Source organism: Mirounga angustirostris, unplaced genomic scaffold (assembly GCF_029215605.1).
Source record: "Mirounga angustirostris isolate CCGP_5_RB_7025 unplaced genomic scaffold, mMirAng1.0.hap1 SCAF_6, whole genome shotgun sequence".
Taxonomy (NCBI): domain Eukaryota; kingdom Metazoa; phylum Chordata; class Mammalia; order Carnivora; family Phocidae; genus Mirounga; species Mirounga angustirostris.
In genome coordinates this window covers 129,587,557-129,600,770 of record NW_026991714.1, presented here as the reverse complement: position 1 = coordinate 129,600,770, position 13,214 = coordinate 129,587,557, and the positions used below count along the sequence as shown (strand labels likewise).

At 55.5% G+C, this 13,214-nt stretch overlaps 2 protein-coding genes across 6 annotated transcripts in view; one reads left to right on the top strand and one right to left on the bottom strand.

Annotated features, from left to right (window-relative positions):
• The first annotated feature begins 2,390 nt into the window (after positions 1–2,390).
• Positions 2,391–7,448, top strand: CALHM2 (calcium homeostasis modulator family member 2). Of its 4 annotated transcripts, none has more exons than XM_064595232.1 (4): positions 2,391–2,670; positions 3,917–3,948; positions 4,621–5,314; positions 6,128–7,448. In XM_064595232.1, exons 3-4 carry the CDS (start codon positions 4,760–4,762, stop codon positions 6,542–6,544), a joined length of 972 nt encoding a protein of 323 aa, XP_064451302.1. In that variant the 5' UTR covers positions 2,391–2,670; positions 3,917–3,948; positions 4,621–4,759; the 3' UTR covers positions 6,545–7,448. The 4 variants fall into 4 exon arrangements, with proteins under 4 accessions (XP_064451302.1, XP_045734707.1, XP_045734706.1 ...); XM_045878751.3 differs by having other exon boundaries at positions 3,917–4,183; XM_045878750.3 differs by lacking the exon at positions 3,917–3,948.
• Positions 7,449–8,677: 1,229 nt separating this feature from the next.
• Positions 8,678–13,214, bottom strand: part of PDCD11 (programmed cell death 11) — a 46,174-nt gene continuing 41,637 nt past the window's right edge. Inside the window, exons 31-36 of one of the 2 annotated variants that reach the window (XM_045878744.2) lie at positions 12,461–12,610; positions 11,991–12,238; positions 11,125–11,293; positions 10,381–10,534; positions 9,766–9,931; positions 8,678–9,023 (exon numbers count right to left, since the gene is read on the bottom strand). In XM_045878744.2, coding sequence (XP_045734700.1) covers positions 8,852–9,023; positions 9,766–9,931; positions 10,381–10,534; positions 11,125–11,293; positions 11,991–12,238; positions 12,461–12,610 — 1,059 coding nt within the window. In that variant the 3' untranslated portion in view covers positions 8,678–8,851. The remainder of the gene's footprint in view (positions 9,024–9,765; positions 9,932–10,380; positions 10,535–11,124; positions 11,294–11,990; positions 12,239–12,460; positions 12,611–13,214) is intronic. The other variant, XM_045878745.2, reaches the window with a different exon arrangement.

The following is a 13,214-nucleotide window of genomic DNA, read 5'->3' as shown; positions in this document are numbered from 1 at the left end:
AGAACATTACTTCTCCCAGTTCTGGAGGCTGGAAGTCCAAAATCATGGCCCTGGCATGGTCACGTTCTGATGGAGGCCCTCTTCCTTGTTCAAAGCCGGGGCCTTGTCGCTGTGTCCCCACAGGTAGAAGGGGCAGGGGAACTCCCTGGAGCCTCTTTTCCAGGCACTGATCCCATTCATGAGGCTCTGCCCTCCTGACTTAAGCACCTCCCAAAGGCCCCACCCCCTCACATCATCCCCCTGGGGAGTTAAGATTTGGCACATGAATTTGGGGGGACACATTCAGACCATACCACCCTCCCTTGGAGGGCTCCTTGGAGACCACCTGAACGCCTCCTTCACATCCAAGTCTCAGGGGGAAATCAGACCTCCCCAGAGCTTGGGCATTTAGAAAAGAAGCTGTTATCTTCCCATTTTCTCAAAACCCCTACCCTGGGGAGGGGGCTCCCGAGTGCTAAGAGGCTTTGGCCTGAGCTAGGGATGAGGGTGGTGAGGTGGTGGAGGGAAGCTGCCTAGAGTAGAAACAGCTCAGACTCCAGAGTGAGAGAGAACCGGAACAAATGCTGGCTCTACCACTTACAGTGTCCCTCAGGCCAATTGCTTCCTTTTCTGTGCCTCAGTTTCCTTATCTGTACAATGGGGATGAGGGCACCTACCTGATGGCGTTGTTGTAATCAGGAAATAGGTGAAGCAAGTAAAGTTCGTGGGCCAGAACAGGCACTAGGTACATGGCGGCTAATGGGCTTGTAGATTCCTGAACCTGAGTGCTTATCCTCCTCCCCTGCACAGAAGGGGGGGGCGACACGAGTCCTCCCATGGCAGGACTGCTCAACTTGTTGAGGAGGGAATTGAGGGACAAGAAGATGTAAGTCCCACTCATCTAAGAATTTGTTTTGATCTTGATCCCTGCAACATTGCTTTAGTGATTTCCCTTCTTCCCATCCATTCCCACTTCTGAGACCCGGTCTGTGTTCCTTTCATTATTCGGGAGGAGGATGAGCCCTGTAGGCCCAGGAGGCTGGAGGAGGCTGGGGGGCTCCTCTGGGAGTGGGACTTCATCTAGGCCCCGAATGCAGACAGGTTTTGAAGGAGTAGAGACCAGGTCTGTGTTGGTGGGTGGGGAGGGGCTTCCAGTGGGAAAAGCCAGCGCAGAATATCGGGAGGTACAAATGTCAAGGAAAGAGCAAAGCTTTGGGTCAGGCAGATTGGGGTTCAAGAACTAGAGCTGTAAGGGGCGCCTGGGTGGCTCAGTTGGTTAAGCGACTGCCTTCGGCTCAGGTCATGATCCTGGAGTCCCAGTATCGAGTCCCACATCGGGCTCCCTGCTCGGCAGGGAGTCTGCTTCTCCCTCTGACCCTCTCATGCTCTCTCTGTCTCATTCTCTCTCTCAAATAAATAAATAAAATCTTTAAAAAAATAATAATAAAAAAAAAGAACTAGAGCTGTAAGACCTCACCAAATCCCTCCAAACCTCAGTGTGTCTATCTGTAAAATAGATCTTAAAAGGACCTACTTTTCAGAACTATGGTGAGAATAAAGGAGGGTAACTTTGGAGGAAGAATCTGGAGTGGTGTTTGGATCTGAATAATAAACACTGGTTCTTTCCCTTCATTCCTGCCCATGACAAGCACAGCTCAGGGAGGCCAGCATGGCACTCAGCAGTTCCACGGTCCTCGAACCACAAGCATTGCAGAGCTGACAGGAGGGGGGGGGTCTCTCCCTTAATCGTAGGGGTCATCTAGCCTGTCCTTGGACAGGGCTCTCCCCTTTAGCATTCTTGACCCATGACTTTTCAGCCTCAGCTTACACAGTCCCACGGATGGGGAGATTATGACCACTTTCTGGGACAGGCTGGGCATATCTGATGGTAACAAAGGGGTTCTTTCAGCAACCACCTGCCTTCTTGTAATTTCTATCCACGACCCAGAGCTCTGCCCACAGGGCCTCAGAGGATCCCTTACCAGCCCTCCTGAGATCTGAAGCAGTACCTGGGAAGGCAGGTGAAGTATGGACAGAAGAGCTGATGGTGGGAGGAGGACTGGCAGGGGCAGGATGGCTCTGAGGGAGAAGAGCCAGAATAAGGCGGGGAGGCCCTGGCCTGTGCATCCTGCTAGGGCTCAGCATCGGTCTGAAGGCATGACCCTCCCCTCCAACCCTGCCGGGGTCCAGCAGGAGTCAAGCATGGGGAGTGCTCCTGAAACTGGCAGGGAGGGCAGGCCCAGGCAGGATGTCCTAGCAGGTCCCCCTGCCTGGCCCCCTGAACTCGTCCCACGGGTGCGCAGGCCGCCAGGGCAGCTGGCTCGGGAGGGCAGGCAAGGCCAGGCACGGGCCGGCGCCGCCGCCAAACGGGAAGCCCAACTGCCTCTCCTCTAGCACCGCCCTCACTGCCCGCCCTCCCCTGCCTGGTGCCGGAGGGAGGCTGTTTTTCCACTCCCCGCCGCTGCTGCACGAGTCCCATCCTGCCTGTTTCCTCTGCTTCCCTGGAGTTTAAAACTTCTTTGAAAACACCCCCAACCCCACGCCCTGCTGGTCTCAGGCTCCCTGCTCCGGTGCAGAAGAAAGCACAAGAGAGCCCGCGGAGGGCACCGCCGGCAGCACTGGGGGGTCCGCCCTGCAGGCCCGCGCCCCGCCGACGCTGGAGCCCCTGGTTGGCGCCACAGCTGGCCCCAGGTAAGGAAGGGCCCCTCGCTGGGGCGTGCCAGGCGACAGGGGGAGCATGGCAGGACTGCTCAAGGCTGCCCAGAGGGATTGTCCTGGGGAGAAAGGCCCCTCACTGAGGCTCCTCACTCTGGGCAAGGCCAGTGTGCCCCCCTCTCCCAGCCTATCCTGTCTTCTGTCCTGACTGTGGTTGTTGGAGGTCCCACCCAGGCTCGGATGCAACCCCTCCCTGGCTTGTGGGACAGGGCCAGTAGTCTCAGATGACGGCCTGGTCCCTCCTCTGCTCACCGCCCTCTGTGTTCAGATATCTTGTACCCCACTTTGGGCAGTTTATGAACCCAGGGCCCCACGAAAGCTCATGAGAAGCCCTGAAGCCAAGAGGGGAAGAGGAAGAGAGGAGCCTGCCTTTAACCCATTCAGCCTTGGCAATGGTACAAACTCTTTCCCAGGGAGTGGGATGGAGCCCCTGGGCTGGGAGTGAGAGGAAGAGTCAGATCCCTCCTCCTTCTGGCTCCCCACGTGGTCACCGAGCTCTGCCGGGGCCCATCTGGCAGCATTGGCAGAGACCGGGAGGGGTGCTGGGGTAGGGAAGAGGCACGGAAGGAAATATGGCAGGTCTCCCCTCCTCCGTTTGCTGCCCACCCTATGCCTCCATTCCCTGGCTTCTGGCTGCGGACTTTTGTTTTTCATCCCCCAGATGGGGAGGACATGGGCCACGCCCTGGCCTGTGTCTCTGCTTGTGTGGGTGGGGCCTAGAAAGAGGTCTCGAAGCCGCAGCCACTTCCTGGCACCGCGGCAGCCCAGACCATGGCTGAGCAGGCTGGGGATGGGCTGGTGGGGATGGTCGAGCCTTAGCCTCCATTCCCTGTCACTGGGAGGCCGCTAGATAGGGAAGGGGGAATGGGTGGGGAAGGGAAGTTTCGCCAGGGCTCTCATGGATGAGCAGAGAGCAAGGGTAGGAGACCAGGAAAACAGAGGACTCACTTGGCTTGACCCACCCTTGTCCGCTTCCCAAGCCTCCTTAAGTCAGGCTCAAAAGTCCTGCCCAGACACCTCCGTACTGTCATGGCCTCAAGCGAGGCACGTTCTCCTCTTCAGGCCTTAGTTTCCTGATCTTGGCAGGAAGGAGAATCGTCCCCACTGCCTAAAGCCTTGGCAGGGTGAGATGGAGGGTCTCAGGCATCGTTTATCCCTTCTTTTCCCGCCAGCATCCCTACGGGGAGACCAAGGGCCGGAATGATTTATCCTCTTTTCACAGATGAGGACACAGACCCAGAGAAAAGTCATGAAGTATGTTGAGAGCCAGGATCTCCTAAACCAGTCCAGACTCTGAGGTCTCCAGAATGAAAAGTTCTCATGAACTCCAGGCACACTGCCTCGCTCGGCACTGACCAAAGCCTCCTTCCTCCACCCCACCCCACATCACGGAGTCAAACCCAAGACCCTTCTCTCCCAGGACACCCCCTCCAGCTGTGAAGCCCATGGGCTAGAGACCTGGAGGACAACAGCCCCCAAATAGTCCTAGGTCCGTCAGCGCTCTAGCACTGCCCGGAACCCCACATTCCCCGGTGCCACAGGGCCGTCCTTAATCCCGGCTTCAAGGGAAGCTTGTGGGAGTAACAAGAACCCAAGTGCCTGAGGCAGACAGATCTGAGCCTGAATCTCAGCTCTGCCCCACCGCTTATATGTGCCCCTGGCAAGCCCCTCAGCTCCAGGGAGTCTCCACCTTGTCTGTGCACACTGGGGACATGTCAGCTCCATACAGGACCATGACGATGGGCAATGAGGGATAGAAAGCACCTGACACCCAGTGGGAGCTTAGTGAGCAGTGGCCACCACGTCCCCTAGGCCCCAGGGCTCCCCAAGTCTCCTTTCTCACTAGCCTGGCCATACAGGACCCCCCGCCCCGATTCCTTTCAGTTTTCAGAGGCCAACATTTATTGGTCGTCTACTATTCCACAGGAAGCACCAGGCTGGCCACTGGAGGGGATAAAATGGCAAGACGGTGCCCTGCCTTCAGATGCCCACCAGCCTGTACTCCCTCCTAGTCCCTCAGGAACTGTCGATCCTGGTCCCCCCGCCCCTCCACTGACAAGTCACCATGGCAGCCCTGATTGCAGAGAACTTCCGCTTCCTATCGCTCTTCTTCAAGAGCAAGGACGTGATGATTTTTAATGGGCTGGTGGCACTGGGCACAGTGGGCAGTCAGGAGCTGTTCTCCGTGGTGGCTTTCCACTGCCCTTGCTCGCCTGCCCGGAACTACCTGTATGGGCTGACAGCCATCGGTGTGCCTGCCCTGGCACTCTTCCTCGTCGGGGTCATCCTCAACACCCACACCTGGAACCTGGTTGCCGAGTGCCAGTACCGGAGGACCAAGAACTGCTCGGCTGCCCCCAGCTTCCTTCTTCTCAGCTCCATCCTGGGCCGTGCGGCCGTGGCCCCCGTCACCTGGTCTGTCATCTCCCTGCTGCGCGGTGAGGCCTACGTCTGTGCTCTCAGTGAGTTTGTGGACCCCTCCTCCCTCACAGCCGGGGAGAAGGGCTTCCCACCAGCCCATGCCACAGAAATCCTAGCCAGGTTCCCTTGCGGGGAGGGCCCCGCCAACATGTCGGGCTTCCGGGAGGAGGTCACCCGCAGGCTCAAGTATGAGTCCCAGGTAAGGCTGTGCAAAGGGAAGCCCCTTTTCTTTCTTCTCTAGGCCGTGGCGGGTGCGGAGGTACTGGGATGGTCTAGTATTGAAGCTAGAGCTGGTCCTCAGGGGCTGAGGTCTCCAGGAAAGCACTAGATCATCAGCATCAGGTATCTGAGCTGGGTAACCTGTAGGTTAGGAGTTGGTGAGGCAAGTTTTAAACATTAAAGGAATGTTTTTCTGGCTCAGACTGAGCCTTGATCCCAGTCACAGATTACGCCCCTACTGCTCCCAGATTGAGCACGAACCCCTGTAAGCTTACGAAACATTTGCCATCAGCTAGGAGTTGACATGTTCCTATCCCCAGAAAGACCCCAGCCCAGCCCCGAGTCAGCGCCAGGTGTTGCTGACATCGGGGAGTCCCCTGAGCGAGGACGGGGTGCTGAGTTAGGAAGCAGCGCCTGCGGCCCTGATCCCAGCCTCAGCGTGGCTCACTTCTGAAGGAGGAGAGCTCAGTCAGGGCAGAGACCTGGGCAGAACACACGGCTGCAGGTGTTCGCTCAGAGCAGCAGGGGCATGAGGGAGACAGGAAGGAGCACGAGATTGGCTAAAAAACAAAAACGAAAACCAGAGCACGTGAGTTCAAGGGAGCGAGGACGAAGTGGAATCAGCCGGACAGGCTGGCTTCCCTCATCGAAGGAGAATCTGCTCTCGGGGGGTGTGCAGCCCAGGGTCAGCCCAGCCCAAGCCCTCTGACCAGCTCGTCCGACTTCTTCCTGGGGCGGGTGAGGGTCCAGGCAGCTCCTTGCCCCTCCTCAAACCTGCCCCTTCTCTGGCCAGCTCTTCGGGTGGCTGCTCATCGGCGTGGTGGCCATCCTGGTGTTCCTGACCAAGTGCCTCAAGCATTACTGCTCGCCACTCAGCTTCCGCCAGCAGGCCTACTGGGTACAGTACCGCACCAACGAGGACCGGCTCTTCCAGCGCACGGCCGAGGCGCATTCGCGGGCACTGGCTGCCCACAACGTGCGCCGCTTCTTTGGCTTTGTGGCGCTCGACAAGGACGACGAGGAGCTGATTGCCAGGTTCCCAGTAGAGGGCACACAGCCTCGGCCACAGTGGAATGCCATCACGGGCGTCTACTTGTACCGCGAGAACCAGGGCCTCCCGCTCTACAGCCGCCTGCACAAGTGGGCCCAGGGTCTGGCGGGCAACGGAACAGTGCCCGACACCATGGAGATGGCCCCGCTCGCCTCCTAGGGGTCCTGTTCCCACACTCTCTGCAAGTGACGGTACTTGGTCTCAAACTGAACTCCACTGCCTGCTCACATCAGAAGGGGATGATTTTTTCACTTTTTGGGGAAACAGGCCGGGAGCACAAAGGAGCCTGGGGCATGGAGAGAGCTAGGAGACAATGGGGTCCACTCCGACAGGAAGGCTCTCAGATCTGAAGAAATCCCCTCTCCCGCTGCCACCAACCACTCCGTCAACAGCTTTGGAGAGAAGACCCTTTCGCAGACCTGGTCCTTCATTAACTATGATGTGGACGACCTTTACTGGTGGGACTCCAAGGCTGGGAAGCCCTGGCCAGCAGAGCCAGGTGACAGTGAAACTCACCAGCAGACGCCTCGTACAGGATATCATGCAGTTAACGTTATGGCGTGACGCATAGGGTTACCTGGCTCAGCAGTGCTCAGCCAGGAGATGCCCTCCAGTGTATGCTTTATTTTATATACTTAAATTTTTGATAAAGTTTTTCTTAGTATAAAGGACTAGCTTGGTGTCTGCATGATTGGATGGGCTATGCCGCTGTAGGCTAGTGGTCATGAAGACAGGCCCAAATCCCATCCCCTGTGGGAGGGAGGGAGGGGGGAACAAAGAGACCCTGGGCAAGATTAAAATGGATGGGAGGGAGGACAGGAGTACAGGGAAAGCCAGGTGTTGGGAAGGCCCTACAGCTTATGATGTCTTGACAATTAGATTCAATTATCTGATTTGATGTGAGGAACAGGTGAAGCCTGGCCTTTCTCACTGAGAAGACTGGCTTAAATTTCATGAGTCAGAAGATCCCGCACACGGTAGGGCAGACTAGCTCCTATAACCTAGGGCTAATGCCCAAAAACCAGGACAGCCCCAGCTATGCCTCTCCCCCGACCCACACATGCCCGCCCTTGCCTGATCACCTCCACCACCCCTAAAACCTTTGATGCTCTCCCTTGTCCCTGTCCTGCTTCCCAGCATTCGACCCAGTCACTTCCCATGGAAAAAGCTCTCTGCCAGAGAAAACATTTAATCCCCTTAAGACCAAGCCAAACAAGAACTGGCTTCAACAACTAGCTGGGTCTGCGCTGGTGTCCAAGAATTCCGAAACATACGGGATTATTACGTATCAAAGGAGGTGGAGACCATCTTTCTAGGAAGTTTACAAGGGTCACAGGGAGGTGTGGGTGTGGTGGGCCCATCATATCCCCTTTCCCTCAAGTCTCAAAGAAAACCATGAAGCCAATCAATGCCCTCCACCCAGCAACCTCTCCGCACAGGAGCTACAAGGAGAAACTCTGCAGTTCTCCCCAGCTCACACAGCACAGCAGTCTACGTCCTCACTGAGCCGCCTACCCGCCAGGCCCTGTGGCAGCACACAAACATACATGCTCTCACTTCATCCACAAAACAACTCTTCAAGGTAGGCCTTTTGGACCCCATTTCACAAATGAGACACCCAACTTGGAGAGCTTGAATAATCTGGGCCTGGTGGGCCTGGGAGGAAACACCACTGGATGGTTTAAGCCAATACCTGTGGCTTTCCTCTCAGATGGCCGGGTTCCCCAACTGTCCTTTCCCCCAAAGGGGTCTGCCTTTGTCCTCCTGTCCCAGCCTCACGTACTCCACAAAAGAGCACAAGTACTAGCTGAGCTCAGGTTGAGGGAATGCCCAGAGACTCTGAGACCTAGGGGAGGAGGTCCTCTCCCTGGGCCTTGCTGACCCCCTCTGGCTGGACCAAGAGCCTGCCAGGGCCAAAGGGGGGATCCTGACCACAAGATTGTCAGGAGTCAGCCCCTCTATTCCTGCTCTCCCGGAAACTTCCAAGAGGGAGTCTTAGCTTTTCTAGGAGTCCGAGAGCCTGCTGTCTACAGCAGCCTCAGGAAAAGGGGAAAAGGGCGCCTGGGTGGCTCAGTCAGTTAAGCATCCAACTCTTGATTTCAGCTCAGGTCATGATCTCAGGGCCATGAGATCGAGCCCAGTGTCAGGCCCTCTTTTCAGCGATGAGTCTGCTTGAGACTCTCTCTCTCCCTCTGCCCCTCTGCCCCTCACGCATGCTTTCTCTCGCGTGCTCTAAAGAAAGGGGGAGGGGATGATATAAAGTAGTACTAAAACAAAACACGCAAAAAGGAATTACAGGAAAGCTCAAATTCTTTTTCATCCTGACAGGATTGCCATAAAGGTGGTGCAGAAGAAGCAACACTTAAATAAGAGTCCTCAGGCAACATGGTTTTCCGGCTGCCCAGGCACCTGAGAGTCAGCCGGGCTGGCCCACTACTGACAGGGGTCACCGGAGACAGCTAGCCACTAGTCCTCCAACACGGAGCTCTTCGCTTCCACGTATTCCAGGGCCTTCGCCTTCACTGCCTGCACGTCCTTCTCAGTGCCATGTTGTTTCTCATAGTCCAGGTAGCGCTTGAAGAAGAATTTCATTCGCTTGGGGGCCAGGCTGAGATGAATGACCCGTTCAAAGATGTCCCTGTAAGGAAGAGCAAGGCAGCGTTTGCCTCTTGGCCCCCTGCCCCCCGACTGCTGACTAGCCTTCATCCACTTGCCCTCTGGCTCTGCAGCCAGGCCCTCTGTTCTCCAGCACTCTCACTTCTACCTTTACGTTTATTACCATTTTAAACTCCTAAGGTGTCCATGGGGAGAGAGACTGCCACCCTCACTTTCTAGATCAGACAGACACCCACGGGTGTTAAAAGGACTCATTGGCTTGAAGTGACACAGTGAGTCAGGACAAAGCTACTGGGATGGGGACACACATGAGGTAGGGCTCTCTGAGAAAAGTTCTGCTTCAAACTCACTGATGCGCTTGGGTGAGGCACTGGTTCTTTCTGGACCTCAGGCCACCCACCTCTGACCCTCCCTGCCCCGTGGGGCTGTAGGCGACAACAGCAAGCCTGTGACCATTCTCTAGCACAAGAGCCAGGCTCAATGAATTAGGTGGGAAACCCAAGTCTCCTGACCCCCACATCAGGGCCAGCCTCCCGCCCACCCAAGACTCCAGACATAGGCCAGACGCTGGCCCCTGAGGCAGCAAAACAAGTCAACAAGTGAATACCACAGGAGCTGGTGTGTCATGTCAAAGCTGTTCTTCCAGACATGGTAAGAGAAACTGGGAACGCTGGAAGATGCTGTGGGGCTAAAAACTCATCCACTTGGCCAACATCCCCAACCTCCCCCAGTTACTTCAGCCCTGGCCTGTCTTCCCCTCTCACCGGACTTCCTTCTGGCTGCCATGCTTAATGGTCATGTCTATGTAGACCGACCAGACATCAGTGCGCCTTGGGTAGGTGCTCAGTGTGTTCTCAAAAATGGCCTTGGCCCGTTCCGCATCCCCCAGCTGAAACTCCAGCTGGGCAAACTTGGCAATCACATCCACATCTGCAGGGAGAGAACAGCTCAGACGCACAAAGCTCAGACATTAACGTGCTGCACAGACAAACCGACTCCCGACTCCCTACTCATAGGTTCCAAGACCTGGGTGATGACAAGTGAACACTGGGAAGGTTTGGGGCCAGGTATACAGATGGGCACTAATCTATGATTCCCACTGCAGACATCCCACTCTCTGGGCCCAGAAGGGAGAGGGGGCAGCGGCAACAAAATTAGTGCTAATTGTTTTTTGTTCCTCCATCTTTGAAGTTTAGCATCTGAAATGCAACACATGTTATGTTCATGAGCATATAATCAACAGAGAGATCCGTGCCCTCCACTAGGCTTTCCTAATACCACACCACCCTCAGATGAGAAAATCTCCAATCCCTATGCCCAGATATCAGAGAGCTTAATGTGATCAGGAATCGGGCCAAAGGGTAGGGATGAGCACTCACGCTCTTTATTGGGCAGACACTCGAGAGCTCGCTGCATCACACGGTGACTGGCCCCAGCCTGGCCCCTCCGTAGAAGAAAAGCGCCATATTTGATCCAGACAGCTTTCTCCTGCCTGAATCGCTTCAGCATCCGGTTGTAAAGTTCACCAGCTTCCTGTGGGAAAGACAAGGTAAGCTATGGAGTGTGATATGACAGAGGGGGCAACAACAGAGACAGAGGGGCAATGACAGAGACAGGCAGCTAGGCTCATGAGAAGCTAGACATGGCCTCAGACTCTGGTCACTATGTAGGTGCAATTCTAGATGCCTGAGGAAAGCGGGCAGGCTCCCAGAGATGGGGAGAGCACACGAGGGGGCCTAACATGGTGGGGAGAGCCCCTACTAATCCTGTGCTGTATGGAGGTCCTAAGAGTATAAGAACATGAGAATGACAAGGGGGAACAGGAGAGACAGAAAAGGGACATTGGCTGAGCTGCTGCCTTGTAGCTGTATGCCCAAGGGATACACACCAGGGGTCCACTGTCCCTTTACTTTCCTCATCTTCACCCTGCATTCCTAAGGCAGAAGTGGGAGGAAAGGATTCCTCCCACTTCGAAGATGAACAAGTTAGGGCCCAGAGGTCACACAGCAAGCCTGCAGCGGGACCAGATCCATAAGAGGGGAATTCTTTCCTGGACTTCCCAGGAATTCGTTTCCAAGCTGCTGAGGACCTCTGGCAGCGGGCCACTTGGCCCAGACTCCTACCTGGAATTTCTCGGACTTGGTATAGATGTCAGCCAGATGGAGAAAGACCTTGAGAGGCTCATTGTACTGCACGGCCCGCTCAAAGACCTTGGTCAGTGACTCCTGAGAGCCGTACATGTTCTCTAGATTCAGCAGTGCCACCCACACGTTCAGCTTCTCTTGCTCCTCTCTGGAGGGAGAGTGAGCATGTGAGCTCCATCACCTCAGCCCAAGGAAGCCCCCACTACCACCCAGGGATGCTGACTGGAACTACTTCTCAGTTCCCACCATCAAGTGAGCCATGGAGCAGCCTGGCCCCCACTGCAGCTCACAGAGAAGCAGGAATGCCAACCCGACGCTGGGCTTCCCCGAGTGTCTGCCTCCGTTCTGAAAAAGGAAGCCCAAGAGATCTTAACCTAGCCCAAGGTTTGGGCAGAAAGGAGCAGAATCTCTGGTCTGATTCTGTCTCCAAACTAAGAGAATGAAGCAAAGGATTGCCATCCCTCCTCTTAGCTGTCAGGAAACTCACTCTACCCTGTGCCTGGAAAGTGGCCACTGAGAGTGTTTGCACCCAGCTATGTACAGTCATTGTCCCTGTTCTACTTCTGTTCCAAGTTGGGCACCTTATTTAAGCACAGGGAGTCCTGTAAATGTCACCCTTCGCTACTTCAGTGAAGGGGACTATAAAATATAAATGAGCAGATCTGTTGCACAGATGGCGCAGCCAGGAGCCAAAGCCTGAAAACCCACAGGTGCTGGTGATAGCCACCCAAAGTGCCGTCGGGCTCCTGAGGAGGGAATGACCCAGAGTCCACAAGCCCTGCAGCCCAGGGAGACAGCTCCCTGTCTAGAGCCACGCCCACCAAAGCAGTGGGCAAAGCCAAGACCTGAAGGAAATGGTCTTGAGAGCCCTCTCCGCCACGGCCCGGGCCTTCTCGATTTCCGTGGCCTGCAGGTGGAAGGCCATGTACTGCAGCCACAGGATGGAGCTGTTGGGGGAGCTCAGCAAGAGTCGGTCAAAATCATGTGCTGACTCTGGCTGTCGCCCAGGATCCATCAGCGCCTCCTCCATGCGGGACAGCTCTTTCTCTGCCTTCTGCTTCTCCAGCATCCTTTCCTTCCTGCTTTTCTTCTGCTAGGGAAGGCACAAAAATTAGTGAGTAATCTGCTCCTCAGACCACTATGGAGGTCTGTGGTGGAAGCCAAGAGCTGGCAGGGCAGTCCATGAGCCCTAGGATTACTGGCAGGCCTGAGACCGCCCCGCCCTGTCGGAAGGGACCCTCAGGCCAGGACAGAGCCAAGGAGACTAACACCAAGGGGTCCCTGCAGAAGGACAAAGCCCCACAAAATACGACACCGTGGACTGCTGAGGCTTGTCGTCCTCCTCGCTGTCTGAGCTCTCGCCTCGAGGTGGTAAGGCCAGGGTCAGAGAGTCTAGCCCTACGTCCCAAACGAAACCGGAGGACAGCTGTAGCCGGGGCACTTCTGCTGGCCTGGTCGGCTTCTCCTGAAGGATCGCAGAGGTGTGTGAGGAAAGCATTCAGCTTAGGCTGTACCCTGCTCCCCAGCCCCAACCCCGATGAGGAGCCGGGGCCCCCACCATGCCCAGAGACCCTTCCTCTCCTCTAGGGCCAGGCTAGGCCCACTCCCGCTGGAGAAACTACTCAGTAGTGACATAAAAGCTTTCCTTGTAAATAAATTCATTTAGACAACAAGCTTTTTAAACATACGTATGTAAAAACAAACAAACAAAAATCCCATACGTATGTGTATTCATATATACGTTCACGTAAAAAGTACTACATGCGCATAACATAATAGCAGAGCTGGGACAGAGACATGACAGGCGTTCTAAGGGTGAAGGGATGTCAGTACCTACTGTCCGGGCAGCCCTTCCACAGTCAGGCCTCAGTCCAAATGGTACTGTCCTCATCTTTCAGAGGGAGATGCAGGCTCAAAAAAGTGAGATCTTTATTTGCCTGCCCCACTGATTTAATTCAGCTCTACTCAATAAACACTGATGAGAATTTATTTTATGCAGCCCACTCCTTGGGTAAAGCAGGGTCTCTGTCCTCAGGATGCTGATGACCAAGTGAGGACCTAACAGCCCC

Bases quoted from the DNA above. Each gene is read 5' to 3' on its own strand.
- CALHM2 (XM_045878750.3), top strand. From the start codon at position 4,760: ATGGCAGCCCTGATTGCAGAGAACTTCCGCTTCCTATCGCTCTTCTTC. The intron at 5,315-6,127 runs GTAAGGCTGTGC...TTCTCTGGCCAG, and splicing joins GGCTCAAGTATGAGTCCCAG to CTCTTCGGGTGGCTGCTCAT.